The 15,728-nt window shown below is 41.3% G+C and overlaps 1 protein-coding gene across 1 annotated transcript in view; it reads right to left on the bottom strand.

Moving 5' to 3' along the window:
* Positions 1–15,728, bottom strand: part of mxra5a (matrix-remodelling associated 5a) — a 56,888-nt gene that overhangs the window by 23,437 nt on the left and 17,723 nt on the right. Inside the window, exons 2-4 of the mRNA XM_069892054.1 lie at positions 8,924–9,038; positions 6,113–6,404; positions 3,607–3,736 (exon numbers count right to left, since the gene is read on the bottom strand). Of these exons, the coding sequence (XP_069748155.1) occupies positions 3,607–3,736; positions 6,113–6,321 (339 nt within the window). The 5' untranslated portion in view covers positions 6,322–6,404; positions 8,924–9,038. The remainder of the gene's footprint in view (positions 1–3,606; positions 3,737–6,112; positions 6,405–8,923; positions 9,039–15,728) is intronic.

The following is a 15,728-nucleotide window of genomic DNA, read 5'->3' on the forward strand; positions in this document are numbered from 1 at the left end:
GCAACTAGGTTTCTTTTTCCACTGAGGGTAAGTGAGATACAAACCAGAGGACATGGATTAAGGGTGAAAGGGGAAAAGTTTAGGGGTGTGGAACGAGCTGCCAACTGAAGAGCAAGCTTAATTTTAGCATTTAAGAAGAATTTGGACAGGTACACGGCTGGGAGAGGTATGGAGGACTGTGGACTGAGTGCAGGTCAGTGGAACGAGGCAGAATAATAGTTCAGCACAGACTTGAAGGGCTGAATGGCCTGTTTTCTGTGCTGTAATGATCTATGGTTCTCTGAGTCAACAGTAAAAAATGGACATAAAAAATATAGGATGGGAAGCTAATATTTTGTTTAAACCAATTCAGTTAGGCCTATTAAAATAATTTCTTCTATTGTGTTTTAAAACCATTAAATTTCAATCTCTGTCACTTCAGTCAGAATGAATGGATTCTTGGATTATTCAAAAATTACCTCAATAAATGTGATCGTCTACTTAAAGCAAGCTTATGCAGGCAGTAGATGATTGCACAGAGGATCACCAACCAGACATAGAGCAGGAACCCCACTTAATTTAGTCAGATTCAAAGCCAGGATTTAAATGGTGGGAAAGAATCAACAACCTTAAAATGTTCAGTGTCTGTAAAACCCAGCAAAAGAATCTTTAAACTCTTGCCCTATTTTGGACGATCACCATTTCCAATACATTTAGCACAGATTGATTCAAATTGATTAGGTCAATTTTAATTTGGAATGTTTTAATGATAGGGAATGGTGGTAGGTTGATTGTGGATGATAGTCCAGGTTGGTATGGTTAGTTAGTACAATGCTGTTACTGCACCAGTGACCAGGGTTCGAATCCAACGCTGTCTGTAAGGAGTTTGTACGTTCTCCCTGTGTCTGCATGAATTTCCTCCAGTTTCCTCCCATCCTTCAAAACGTACGGGGATTGTAGTTCAATTGGGCACCATGGACTCGTGGGCTGAAAAGGCCTCTTATCATGCTGTATGGCTAAAGAAAAGCCTTGAGTATTGATCCAGAAACATGCTTAAAGTCTAACTTAGAAACTGAAGATTCTAAATTAGTTTACTTTAAATAAAAATTGAAGGTAGCATAAATGAGTAGAGTTACAAGACTGCTTTTGAAATTTATCGATTGATGTTCTTCAGGGAAGGTACTTTTGTTGTTTTTACCCAGTTTCCTAACATGGTTGACTTAACTGACCCTCTGTAAAGGAGCAACAAGACATTCCCACGTTAAGAAGACATCTTCCAAACATTTCTCAAGGCAAGGAATGGGGAACACAACAAGCCATGGGATCCAATGGGAACCTTGGCTGTGTGGATAAAAAAATTAGCTTGCAGGTAGAAACCAGAGAGTAGTAGTGGAAGGAAAGTATTCTGCCTGGAAGTCAGTGACAAGTAGAGTGCCACAAAAATCTGTTCTGGGACCCCTGCTCTTTGTGATTTTTATAAATGATCTGGATGAAGAGGTGGAAGGATGGGTCAGTAGGTTTGTGGATGACATGAAGGTTAGAGGAGTTGTGGATGGAGTTGAAGGTTGTCAATAGTTACAAGATGATGTAGACAGGAGGCAGAGTTGGGTGGAGAAGTGGTAGATGGAGAGTTGGGTGGAGAAGTGGCAGATGGAGTTCAATCCAGGTAAGTGTGAGGTGATGAATTTTGGAAGGACAAGCCAGAAGGCAGAGAACTGGGTTAATGGTTGGTTACTTAGAGTGTGGACGAACAGAGGGACCTTGGGGTCCAAATCCATGCATCCCTCAAGGTCGCCGTAGGTTGATGGGATATGGTTGGGGTGGCATGGTTGGTGTAGCAGTTAGCACATCACCTTTACAGTGCCAGCGATCGGGACTGGACCTGAGTTCGAATCCCGTGCTGTCTGTAAGGAGTTTGTATGTTCTCCATGTCTGTGTGGGTTTTCTCTGGGGTCTTCAGTTTCATTCTACCCTTTAAAAATGTACCAGGATGTAGGTTAATTGACTACAAATTGGGTGGTATGGACTCAAAGGGCCAAATTGGCTTGTCTAAATTAAAAAAAACGTAATTAAGAAAGCCAATGGGATGCTGGGCTTCATTAATAGGAGGATTGAGTTCAAGAGTCGAGTGGTCATGTTGCAACTCAACAAACCTCTGATGACACCACACTTGGAGCATTGTGTTGCGTTCTGGTCACTACATTATAGGAAGGATGTGGAAGCTATGGAGAGGGTGCAGAGGAGATGTCGCCTGGATTGGAAAAAAAAATCTTTTGAGACAAAGTTAACAGAGTTGAGATTTTTCTCATTAGAGCATAGAAAGATAAGAGGAGACTTAATAGAGGTCTATAAGAATTTGAGAGGCATAGATAAGGTGGACGGCCAGTGACTGTTTGCCAGGGCAGGAATAGCAAACACCAGAGGACCTATGTACAAAGTGAAGTGAGGGAAGTTTAGGGAAGCATTGGGAATAAGTTTTTTTAATGCAGAGTTGTGGGTGTCTGGACTGCCTTGCCAGGGATGGTGGTGGAGGCTGAAACATTAGGGGCATTTAAGAGACTCTTAGACAGGAACATGGATGGAAAGAAAATAGAGGGTTACAGGGTAAGGAAAGTTTAATACAATTTTTAAGAAATATATGGGTCAGGACACCATCGAGGGCCAAAGGGCCTTTACTGTGCTGTAGTGTTCTATGTTCTATGATACAAGCATATACATGGTGAGGAGCCATTTGACAAACTGAATTAAACGTCAGGAGACAAACTAGTCATAGTGAAACCAGACAAATGTAATGGCTTCATGACTTTGAAAAAGGTTTTGAAAATGTTGAATGTCATCAGTGCTGTTGGAAGGGGTGGTTTGGTGAATTTCTGCAAATGAAAACTGAGGGAAATCAAACATATCTGGGAATACATTCTAAGCAACCAGTAAGTATGACTTGATAGATTTTTTAAAATTTCCAACAAACAACTGGAGAAGTTCTCCTTGGAGTAAACGTGGTTAAAAGGAGCTCTGATAGCGACTCATGTAAATGGAGTTAAAAGAGGGAGGTGGTACCCATGAGCAGATAGTTCGTGGCCTAGAGGCCAGCACTTCTAAGCTCAAGAACTGTTTCTTTCCAGCAGCTATCAGGTTCTTGAAATTCCCCCTGCTACACTAATCATGGACTGCTTTAACACCACAAAATCGACCATCTGCTCTGTTGCAATACCACATTTTTCTTCTACTATCATAACTGAATATTTATTATCCATCTTTTGCATTTATTATCTCATTTTAATAGAATTTAATGTACCCTGTTGTAGTTGTTAATTTTCGGCTGCAGCAAGAATTTCAGTCAATATGTACATGGTACCATATATATGACAATAAAATCATTATTGTTATTATAACATTTTGAGCAAAATATACAAGAAGGATGTAAGGAAAACATTTATTAATGCCCAATGCCGATACAACTGACTGATTACATGACTGGGAGAGCACAGACCCAATAGGCTGAACAGCCTCCTGTGACGTAACAATTCTACGATCCTACATTCAGTCATTTAAGTATTGTTGTGAATTTCAGATGAAATTGTGGAATTTTAATAAGTTTGTAAATTATGCCTTTGAGCCAAGCATTACCTGTAGTGATTTCAAGTTTTTGAAAACATTGTCTGGAAGACTTTGAATGCGATTGCCATGGAGTATTAGAAGTTCCAGCCTTTGCAGTCCATCGAACAATTCTTTGCTCACCCTCTGTATATTGTTAAAGCTGTAACAATACAGAAGGAGATCACGTCTCTGATCAATTAAGGAAAGCCAACTAATGCAGTACATTACGGAGGTCCAAGTTCTCCGAACTTCTTTTCTGGTTGCCATTAAACCTTTACTATTTCAGTAAAATTGAGCAACAATTTATTAGCAAGGATAATTCAGAGAAATACAGTGATGCATTTTTATAGCATCCTCTCTATCACAAAGCACAATACAGCCAATAAACGCTCTTTTGAAAAGTATTTGTTGTCTTAATGAACCAGTAAAAGCGTTAAACTTTAAACTTAAATTTATACATAGAGTACATTAACAGGCCATTTCGTCCAACGAGTCAAAATTTAAACCCAATTAAACTTGTACATTTCGAGGAAACCAGAGCCCCCAGGGCAAACCTACACAGACATGTGGAGAACGTACAAACTCCTTACAGACAGCATGGGTTTTGAACCCCGGTCCCGATTGCCGGCGCGGTAAAGGCATCACACTAACTGCTACGCCAACTGTGCCGCCCTTTATAAGCGTAATAATGAGTATATTTTGTACCAACACTAAATTGTATTTTTAATCTAACCTATTAAAGCTGATGATCTATCACAAAAATACATTTCTTTGCCAAATAAAATAATTCTAATTTAAAAAAAAGATAGAGCAATAAAACGAACAGAAGGCTTTTTAGTTGATTTGTATTGGCCAGAGCATCAGATACAATCCTATGGCTTCTGTGCATTAAGCCATGGGAATTGCTTTTATCTTCTCTGAGAGGGTAAGGCTGTGTCCTGGCCCTGCTGTTATTATAGTGTCTTTTCCACTGCAGTAGAAGTCAAGTTAGATCTTGTTTTCAAGTCTCTTGAACCCACACATATTTAACTCAGAGACCAGGGTGCCACTGCTAAGCTCAGCGTAAGGGCATGTATACATTTAAATTATTGGAATGGACAATGAAGATTTTGCCTACTGCACACTTCTGGGTGTGTTTTATGGATTTTCGGCTGTTGATCATGTAAATAACAAAAATTTTCCTATCACATGCTGGTTTTTTTTAGATATAATTTTTTTTGTGATTTTGTGTCATACCTTTAACATGCTTCAAGCATACAAAACCATAAAATGCATCATTTCATTGAAAATTTATTTTCTGCATTTACATTTGCCCTTCTTCCTTGTCGATCTTGGTGCAGTCGGTGATGATCAGGGTGAACGGTTTCACCAGGATATTGCAACCGTGGAAAAGTAGTATCAGGGCAACTGGAACCCATCCCCCCTGGCCGATTACTGTTGAACACTGACACAAGAGGCATCAGATGCTGAGTACAAATGTAAATCAGCGGCAAACCATATTGAGGTCAGTTGAACTAGCGCAACGTGTCAGCATTATGATGTAATTACACGTGGTAAATTCAGTAGAAGTCAATTTAATGTTTCTCCAACTTCCTGCATGACACGACACATCTGAAATTAACTTTTTGTTCAGCTTGAAATTGTCTATTATAATCCCCAATATTTTCTCAGGAAGCAAACCTTTAGAAAAAAGTGGTTGTCCAGTATTACTTAAATTTGGAAATACAGCATGGTGACACACCTTTCCGACCTGCGTCACTCAACTGCACCCATGAGACCAATTAATCTACTAGCCCATATGCGTTTGGAACATGGGAGGAAATTGGAGCACCCAGGGGAAACCCACGCGGGCATGAGAAGAACAAAAAAACTCCTTATAGGCAGGGCCAGATTCGAACTCGAGCCACTGGTGCTGCATTAACCGCAATACTAATCGTATTGTCCAAATAACACAAATACGTATAAGGTGTACAGAAACAGGTCACCGCGCTGATTTACGTGAAACTCCACTAGTTCCACCTACCCACTCCCTTGCCCATAATCCTCCAACCCCCTCACATCCATGGACTCATCTAACCTCCTCTTAAATGACAGAATTCACCCTGCTGCAATGACCTCTTCTGGAAGTTCATTCCACTCAGCCACCACTCTCTGAGTGAAGAAGTATCTTCTTATATTACTCCTAAAGTTTTCCCCCATAACCCTCAACTTATGACCCCTTGTTCCAATATCCCCTACCCTCAAGGGGAAGAGCCTATTCACGTCTACTCTATCTATCCCCCTCATAATTTTATATACCTCTATCAAATCCCCCTCAACCTTCTACGATCCAATGAATAAAGTCCCAGTCTACTCAATCTTTCTCCATATTCAAGATACTGCAATCCCCTTTGGGATCAAACATTTTCCAGCAAGGTTTCACTCAATGTGTCAAGGCAATTACAACCACCTTTCATTTAGTAGACACCCTAGTTAGGTGACTTACAAATTTAAAAAATTCTGCTGATAATAGAAACATATCCAGATGAGTACACACCCAAAATTGAGGCTTTCCACGGCCTTTGGTATTCCGGCTGGCACAGCTGTCAGTGATCGAAAAGTACAGTGAACTTCAGTGGATTTATCGCAGGCACAGCTTTGTGGACAAGAGGATGTCAGGCTTCGAAATCGCTGACACAGTATCAGCACCATGAAGAGGGTAACCACAGGATGCATGTGGGAAGATACTTCAAACATCTTAGCCATTATTCTAGGAGTGGTTCTGAGATTCAAATGTTGTGTACAGCAGAACAGGAGATGGTGTTGCCTGTATAAAATTCTGGCTCGTTCTGTCAGAAGGAAAGACAAAATCATACTGATGTCCAAAACATAAAGCACAGTTCATGTAAAGGATCTACGGTTCACAGTCGATTCCTCTTACAGATCATGTGCAATCTGACTTGATCAGGAACAGAATTTCTGTGCACGTTTAGCCTCTTGAAGAAAGCTCTTGGGTATCTTCCTCCTACTCCCAATTTTAACTCCAAATAGCTTTCTTGAGACAAAACATGGAGATATAAATAATTGGTACATTTTTGTTAAAAAGTTTGTGATTATGTTCAGCAGAGACCAATTAATCTACTAGCCCATATGCGTTTGGAACATGGGAGGAAATTGGAGCACCCAGGGGAAACCCACGCGGGCATGAGAAGAACATAAAACTCCCTATAGGCAGGGTCAGATTCAAACTCGAGTCACTGGTGCTCCATTAACCGCAATACTAATCGTATTGTCCAAAAAAACACAAATACGTATAAGATGTACAGAAACAGGTCATCTCGGCCCCTATAGATCAATGCTTGAAACTTATCCACCATATAAGCATCACAAGATTAATACTTTGTAAGCTACAATTCCATTGTTTAAGATTCTTTTATTTATCTATTGTGTTCTTCCCACACGTGGATAGTTTAGTTCAACATGGCATTACGCCATGGCAGTCCTTTCTAATTCGTTTTATCATCCACTCATTTTCTCTCCCTTGCTGTGCTCCAAACATTGCCCAATCCCCCTCTCTTTTCTCTCCTGCTTGTTTTTTTATTTTATTTTCGATGCGATAATATACATTGAGTGAAACACAAAAGTCTGCAGACGCTTATAACCAGTGTCCATAGGAGGTAAAGGTACATAACCAATGTTTCAGGCTTAAGCCTTTCAGCTGGCAGGCAGCTGAATTAGAAGGTTGGGAAGGAGTAGGGGGGTGGGGGGGGGAGGACAGACCACTAGACCAAAGGAAGATAGGAGAGGAGAGGTGAGAATTGATCAGGGAAGGGGGATGCAGAGTTGGAGGAAAGGAGACAGAGGGAAAGAAAAGAGGGAGAGACAGAGCTGGAGGACAGGAGAAATAGGGATGAGGGTGGCTAATGGAAACTGGAGAAGTCGATGCTAATGCCATTGAGATGGAGGGTGCCCAGATGGAGTATGAGGAGTTATTTGTTTGACCTGGCTGGGAAGCTGCCGCAAGTAATCATTTCAATGTATCTGTGCATTGTATTTATATACTGTATATGACAATAAACTCTCCCGCTCGTGGACAGTTCTGACCAACAACAAGCGTTTGCATTGCCTGTATCACTACAAAAGCCCACGTGCTTCTCTTAGTATTTCAACTGCCTTCTCTCTCTTTCCAAAGAATTCATAGCGTCTCCACGTTAGATACCAGTACTCAGGAATTCTGAGAGAAACTGGTTCTTAACAATCAACACTGTGAATACACAGAAATGCTGGAGGAACTCAGCAGGTCACACAGCATCCACAGGAGGTAAAGATGTACAACCGATGTTTCGAGCCAGAGGCCTCCTTCAAGGTAACAATTAAACGCAATCTTCTAACCAGAGCAACTCATTAACAGAGTAAATCCATTTATTCCTGCTGTGATCAGCCAGAAGCAAAATCTTGGTTAATCCCTAAAATATAAACTCTCGATAATTCAACATTCAGATAACATTTGGCAGACTCACACGGACAAAATGAGCTTTCACCTCTTCTTTCTCTTCTCTCTTTGGCTTGGCTTCGCGGACGAAGATTTATGGAGGGGGTAAAAAGTCCACGTCAGCTGCAGGCTCGTTTGTGGCTGACAAGTCCGATGCGGGACAGGCAGACACGATTGCAGCGGTTGCAGGGGAAAATTGGTTGGTTGGGGTTGGGTGTTGGGTTTTTCCTCCTTTGCCTTTTGTCAGTGAGATGGGCAAACTGGTAGAGGGACCTTAACGTTCTACATTCTGGGAAAGAACTCTGCTTCTCAATTATGAAATACATTTGTGATCCATCTTTTTGTTAGCACCTTATTTGCTCCCACATTACAGCACACCAATGGGAGATTAACTCATCTCCTCCCTCCACCATTTTATCGAGGCACCTGCCTGCTTTTGGCTCATACCTCAGGCCCAAAATGTTGGCTACTCCTTCCTTCCAATGGATGGTGCCTGACCTGCTGAGCTTCTCCTGCATTTTTGAGAATTCCACTGCAATCCCAGTGGCTGAAGACTTAACTCCTTAACTGGTTATTAATGCTGGTCCTGAAGTTCCCTGAGAAAGTGGACAAGGTCACGAGCAAGTCATAGAATTTTACAACTTGCCATCAGCCCAATTGGGTCCATGATGGCAAGTTGTTTACGTGAGACAGTCCCATTTGTCTGCGTCCATATCCTTTTAAACCTTTTCCAATCCATGTACCTGTCAAGATGTCTTTTGAACGTAACTATTTTCCCTGGTTCTCCCACTTCCTCTGGAAGCTCATTCCTTATACCCACCACCCTCTGTGTGAACGCTTGCCCATTGTGTCCCTTTTAAATCTTTCCCCTCTCACCTTCAATCAACGCCCTCTAGCTTGAAAAATTATACTTCCAATTGTGCAGCAAAATCCCTCAGGACTGAACTCCAGTGACGGCCTCAATTTAGGGTCCAGATCTCTGCAAGGGGAGCTGGAACCAAGAAAAGAAAATAGCTGGTTGGCTTTATTCATGAATCACACTGCAGAACGGACCTGTGTCACAGCAGTTATTTTTGCATTAATAAAATATTTATTTAGAAGAAAATCTGTTTAAAGAAGAGATTACAGCAACGATAGGAGTTTCTTCTAATAAACCCAAGAACATCTCTCCAAACATTGTAGTGAGGTGGAAGATAGTTACATCCAAACCATGTGTATAAATGTTCTTACTACCCAGCTGTCACCAGCTTGATTGGATAATTCTCTTGTCAATCACAATTAGTCAGTCTGGCTGGCAGTGTTATGTCCTCGACAAAAGAATCAGTGCTCTTTCCGGGGCATGCATGGTTTCAATAACATCAACCCCTCCCACTGACCTCAGAGAAACTTGAATAGATGTCACTCAAACATTATTTTTCCATTGCTGTTGTTCCTTTGTTGTCCATAGACTGTCTATGTAAGCAAATAAAAAAGGTTGCAAACTCGTACAACCTTGCAAAGACTCATTTAGACGTTGTCAGACGTGCGACAGTGAGGTGTGACTGTTGGCCATTAGGGTTTTTAGATCGCAGGCACAATCAACGATATTTGCCGTTCCATGGGGCAGTCTAAAAAGGAGAGTGCAGGAATCAATTCCTGCACCGCGGTTTAGCCTACAGGACCCCTACTACTTCTCAGGGGAAGCCTGCAGTCTAAATCGCACCAAAAAGCATGCCTCATGAATTCGACGTCCAGCTAATGGCTCAGGTCGTATTTCTCCACATAAAAGCACCAGGACTAACGTGCACAGGAACTTAAGGCGTGTCGTGGAAGCAAGCACAACATGAATAATTTTGTTAATTTATGTTAATTTTCCCCCTACATATTTTTTTTCTACCGTTGCTGTCTAAAAATCACTAATAATTCCAGAAACGAGTTAGACAAATTTTTGGTGAGATGCAAAACTTTTTCCAAGGGAAATACAAAAGCAGCACCTCTATCCCTCAAACTTTAATATATTTTCAATGCAGTTTATAACATGGTTTTGTGAACAGGGCAGCGAAATAATAATGTAGTTGATGTATTCCAAGACTCAAACTGTTGAAAATGTGAATGAGAAATCATCCAGGACAATGATTTCAAGGGAGATTGCTTGCCATTCTTACCTATGGGAACTGCATCAGGTATGATGGACATTCCCCACCTCCATCCCATCCCTGCCACTCGCAGGCAGCAAACTCTACGTCCCAATAGCCCGTCCACCTCCCAGAAAATACATGTTTGCGGTACTTCACCAGAAGCTGATCAAACAGCTCTTCCCTTGGCTACAACACAGGATAAAACTTAAGCTGCAGAGGTCTGATAAAGGGAGGACATTTGGAAAAAAATCAGTTGCCAGTGAAATAGAGGATAATGGAAATCTGCTTGTGATTAGCCAAATGTAATTTACTAAAGGTTCATCTTATATTAATAATCCAATCAAAGCATTTGGATGCATAAATCTGAATTAATTCATCAGATCCCAAAGCATTCAATTGAGGCTCTCAATAGTTGTAATGCACTCGTCTTTAAAAGAGACTTTCTCGGCATTGCTCTGCCAAATCCACACAGGAAATATTACTCTCGGAAAGCTTGCTACCTTATTACAAATCTGGCTCAACTACAAATAATAATGAATGGTGACTTCAAGCTTTTTGTTTTTTTTATATAGATCTGAATTCTTCACTCTTAATTTATGTCAATTGATTAGCGCCTCAATTTGGGGCAGCCGTGTTAGGACAACTTTATTGCAGCACCTTTGACAGATCTGGTAAATTCATTAAATAAATTATATATGCAGCTTGGACGATATGAGACAGTTTCAGGATGTTATGCTAATCGGGACAAAAGTGAAATTGTGCCTTTGACTTTAGGTGATTATACTCAGTGTAGAGAAAAGACAAAATTTAAATCGTTAGGCAGTGGGATAAAATATTTGGGAATTCGAATTGATAATCATCTACAAAATCTTTGTAAACTTAATTATTAACCATAAAACAGTTTACAGCATGGAAACAAGCCATAATTGGCCCTACGAGTTCGCGCCCGTTCACTTGAACAACTCCACTAGCTCAACTCTCCCACTGTCCACCCATAACCCTCCAACCCCCCTCATATCCATGTACACATCCAACCTTCTCTTAAATGACAGAAAGGACCCTGCCGCAACTATCTTCTCTGGAAGATCATTCCATTTGGCCACCACTCTCTGAGTGAAGAAGTATCCTCTAACATTCTTTCTAAAGTTTTGCCCCTTCCCCTTAACTTATGCCCTCTTGTTCCAACCTCCCCTGCCCTCAGGGGAAAGAGTCTACTCACATCCAGTCTATCTATGGGTCACTATTTAAGAATATTGATGAGGATTTTAAAGAAAATGGATGGATTTACCATCTACATTAATTGGTTGGGTAAAGTGTATTAAAATTAATTTTTTTCCATGAGTGCATTATTTATTCCAATTGATATTCCTAAACATTTTTCAAAGATTTAAATAAAATTATAAGGAAATTTCTAGGGAAAGGTAAAATGTCAAGGATTTCTATGGAAAAATTAACATGAAGATTTGAACTGGGAGGTTTACAACTTCCAAATTTTGAATATTATTATAAAGCAGCCCAGTTAAGATTTCTTTCTTGCTTTTTTGACGAGGGACAAAGAGTGGCCTGGGATACTATTGAAATGAATTAGATAGGTGAAAAAGAATCTGAGGAATTTTTATGTAAATGGAATGAGGCATTATTAACAGGAGAAGTAGGTACACCAAGGTTAATGTATTTGGTTAGAGTGTGGTACATATGTTGATGGGTTTTAAAGGGTATGGACTAGGGAGGATGCCACTGGTGCAAAATAAATTGATCCCATTTACTTTGAATAATATAAATTTTATTAACTGATCAAAAAAAGGAATAAAGTCTATTAAAGATGGCTATCAAGGTAGATACTTAATGACATTTGACCAATTGAAAATTAGAATACAAAATAATGCAATATTTGGATTTTTTTTCAACTAAAAGCTTATTTACAAGAAAGATTAACCGCCTCTTATCTACTGTTAGAAGATGATGAAATAGAAACAGTAAAATCAAATCGAAATATAAAAAAGTATTTAATTATTTTTAAAGGGGGTAAATCAAATCAAAGGTCGGAAAAGTATTTGGGTATAGATATTACTGATAGAATTTGGACACAAATATGTTATGATGGTATGAAAAATACAATAAATGTCAGGTATAGAATGCTACAGTATAATTTTATACATTAGTTATATTTCACTCCACAGAAGCTTAATAGATTGAATTCAAACATTTTGGACAAGTGTTTTCGATGTAAACAGGATATAGGTACTTCTTTACATTCTACATGGACATGTCCCAAATTGTTTTGGACTAATTTAATAGATTTTCTTCAACAGGTAATGGGTGTTAGACTCCCGAGAAATCCTACGTTATTTATTTGGGGGATATCTCACGGATTAATCCAGATTCAAAGTTGGATTGGTTTCAAAAGGAATTTTTAAAAATTGCACTGGCAGTTGCCAGAAAATGTGTAGCTATTTCATGGAAATTGGACACAGACTTAGTATTGATAAATGGCATGGTGAAATGCAAAGTTGTATACCCTTGGAAAAGATGACATAGAATAAATATGATAAAATTTTGAGGATTTGGCTTCCATATACGCAAAAGATTGGTGTTATAACTTTATAAATACTTATATTAAGTTAATTGGTAGACTATAGTTTGAGCTTTGTCACTTCCAGACCTCACCTTAATTTCTTATTTTATTATTGTTAGATGTTTTATATATATGTATCTTTTTATATATACATATATATATATATATATATAAAAAATAGATTTTAACCAAGTACTATATATTATACAGTAGTGTTTTAGTTCATCATGTGTTTTATATTTAGTGGAAATATTCGTAGTTATAGAGGTTAATATAATGAGGCTATAATTTAGTTTAAGGTAATATCCAGTATTGTCGAAACAATTAATCTATTTTGTTTTCTGTTTCTGTTGTCCCTCTTTTCTTCTTGTTTCCTGTTTTCTTGGGGGGTTTTCTGTGTGGGAGGGAAGGAGAAAAACATGATAAAATTGCATGTATTGATTTTGATCGATAGTATGTACTTTTAACATGTGCCAATAGAATAAACTTTGAAAAAAACCCTGGGTTGCAGCACCAGCGACATGGGTACAAATCTGACGCTGTCCGTAAGGAATTGCACACTCCTGTTCGGCTCCGAATCATGGGTCCTCTACCGGCATCACCTACGGCTCCTAGAACGCTTCCACCAGCGTTGTCTCCGCTCCATCCTCAACATCCATTGGAGCACTTTCATCCCTAACGTCGAAGTACTCGAGATGGCAGAGGTCGACAGCATCGAGTCCACGCTGCTGAAGATCCAGCTGCGCTGGATGGGTCACGTCTCCAGAATGGAGGACCATCGCCTTCCCAAGATCGTGTTATATGGCGAGCTCTCCACTGGCCACCGTGACAGAGGTGCACCAAAGAAAAGGTACAAGGACTGCCTAAAGAAATCTCTTGGTGCCTGCCACATTGACCACCGCCAGTGGGCTGATCTCGCCTCAAACCGTGCATCTTGGCGCCTCACAGTTCGGCGGGCAGCAACCTCCTTTGAATAAGACCGCAGAGCCCACCTCACTGACAAAAGGCAAAGGAGGAAAAACCCAACACCCAACCCCAACCAACCAATTTTCCCCTGTAACCGCTGCAACCGTGTCTGCCTGTCCCGCATCGGACTTGTCAGCCACAAACGAGCCTGCAGCTGACGTGGACTTTTTACCCCCTCCATTAATCTTCATCCGCGAAGCCAAGCCAAAGAGAGAACTAGTGGGATGCGTGGGGTGCAGACCACACTGGGAGACACCATCGGGGGCGGGGGGGGACATCAAAACAACTGTCTATTAAATTTTTGTGCAGTGTTTCAGCAGAAAATTATTATTTTTATAAAAATATCCCTGTAGTCATATAATAACAACAAAATCATTTTTTGTAAGCCCAGCTTACATGTATCAATATACCTACAAGGCTAAAACTCTGTAGTAATTTACTTTTTGAACCATCTAATGCGCTCCAGTCAGGGCTGTTATTATCACCCCACTACAACGACGCTTCGAATCACGTGGTTTCGTCTGCACGCGGTAAAAACATGCGCTGTTGTTTTAGTTGCTGCAGGTGTTTTACTACTTTTGTCAAATAAAGTCACCTTTATTTATCATTCATGCCATGCTCACCCAGTAAAGACAAGATAGCATTTCTACAGAACCACAGAGCAGATTTACAAAAATATAAGTTGAACATATTGAAATATTAAGACATGTACATTAAAGTCCACGATACATTATCTACATGGTGTTCTGGGAATTAAGGAGCCTAATGGCTTCGGGGGAAAAAACTGTTGCCCAATCTGGACATAATGACCAAAGTCCTACGATACCTCCTACCAGAGGGCAGAAGGGAAAACAGTTTACGTGTGGGGTGTGTGGAGTCTTTCACAATGTTTATTGCCTTTCATCTGCATTGAGTTCTTCATGGTAGGAAGAGAGCCCCTATTGATCTTTTCTGCTGACTTCACTATCCTCTACACCACACATGTCAAACTCTGGCCAAATTTGGCCCGCGATATAATTATATTTGGCCCACAAGATCATTTCAAAAATGTATTAGAGGTGGCCCGCCCTGCAGCAAGAGCCGATGCTGTTTTTTGGTAATGTCACCCCCACCATCCTCCCCCTTCATTGCACATCCTTCCTCACTGTAACACGAGAAATTGTAACACGAGAAGTCTGTCGATGTCATCAGCCGGCAAGCCGGTTAGAAGGCTCCCCGCACAACCAGTCACTTCTCCCACCTGTCGAGCGGTGCGGCGGATGGGCGAGCGCCTGTGATTTCCTGTCGACGCGACGGGCATGGCAGGCTGCGCACGACCCCCGGGCAGCGCGAGCCCCGCGCGACTGGCACCGGACGGCCCTTCCACAGCACGAGCGCACTTCTCCCGGTCGCCACGGCCTTCAGCGCTTGCACCCGCGCGGACCCCAGGGACGGCTGGTTCAGCCCTGCACGTGAAGAGAGAGATGGTGGCTGTCCGCAAAGGCTGATCGGCAGCGCGCTGGGCCTGAGTGGGTGGGTAAGCAGGGGTGGGCAGAGGGTGTAGGTGAAGAGTAATGGGCAGGGGAAGTTATGGTGGTGCGAGGGGCAGTTAGAGGGAGGGATGAGTAGAAGGAGGGGTGGATAGGGAAGAGGTAAAAGGGGAGGGGCAGGGCAAGTAGGGGAGGGGTGATTAGAGGGTGAGAGATGGGTAGAGGGAGGAACAGGTTGAGGGGAGAGGCAGTAGAGGGGCGTGTATAGGATGGGATGGGTAGAGGCAGAGCGAGTGGAGTAAGGGGTGAGTAGAGGTTGGGTAAAGGACTGGTCAGGTAGAGGGATGGTGGGTCGAGGGTGAATAGAGGCCTAGAGCCTGAGGAGTGAGCAGGAAATGCTGAGTCCTGATGCAGGCCAAAATGGACACAGCCTGTGAATGCTGACTACATTTCCACAGGGACCAAATAGGTTTCCCTCAGGTCAAGCAAAGGGTGAACTTGAGCTACCTACTCCTGACCTGTAACATTATCCTCCTAAAGTTATATCCTAAAGT

This window comes from Narcine bancroftii, chromosome 7 (genome assembly GCF_036971445.1).
Source record: "Narcine bancroftii isolate sNarBan1 chromosome 7, sNarBan1.hap1, whole genome shotgun sequence".
In the NCBI taxonomy this organism is placed as follows: Eukaryota; Metazoa; Chordata; class Chondrichthyes; order Torpediniformes; family Narcinidae; genus Narcine; species Narcine bancroftii.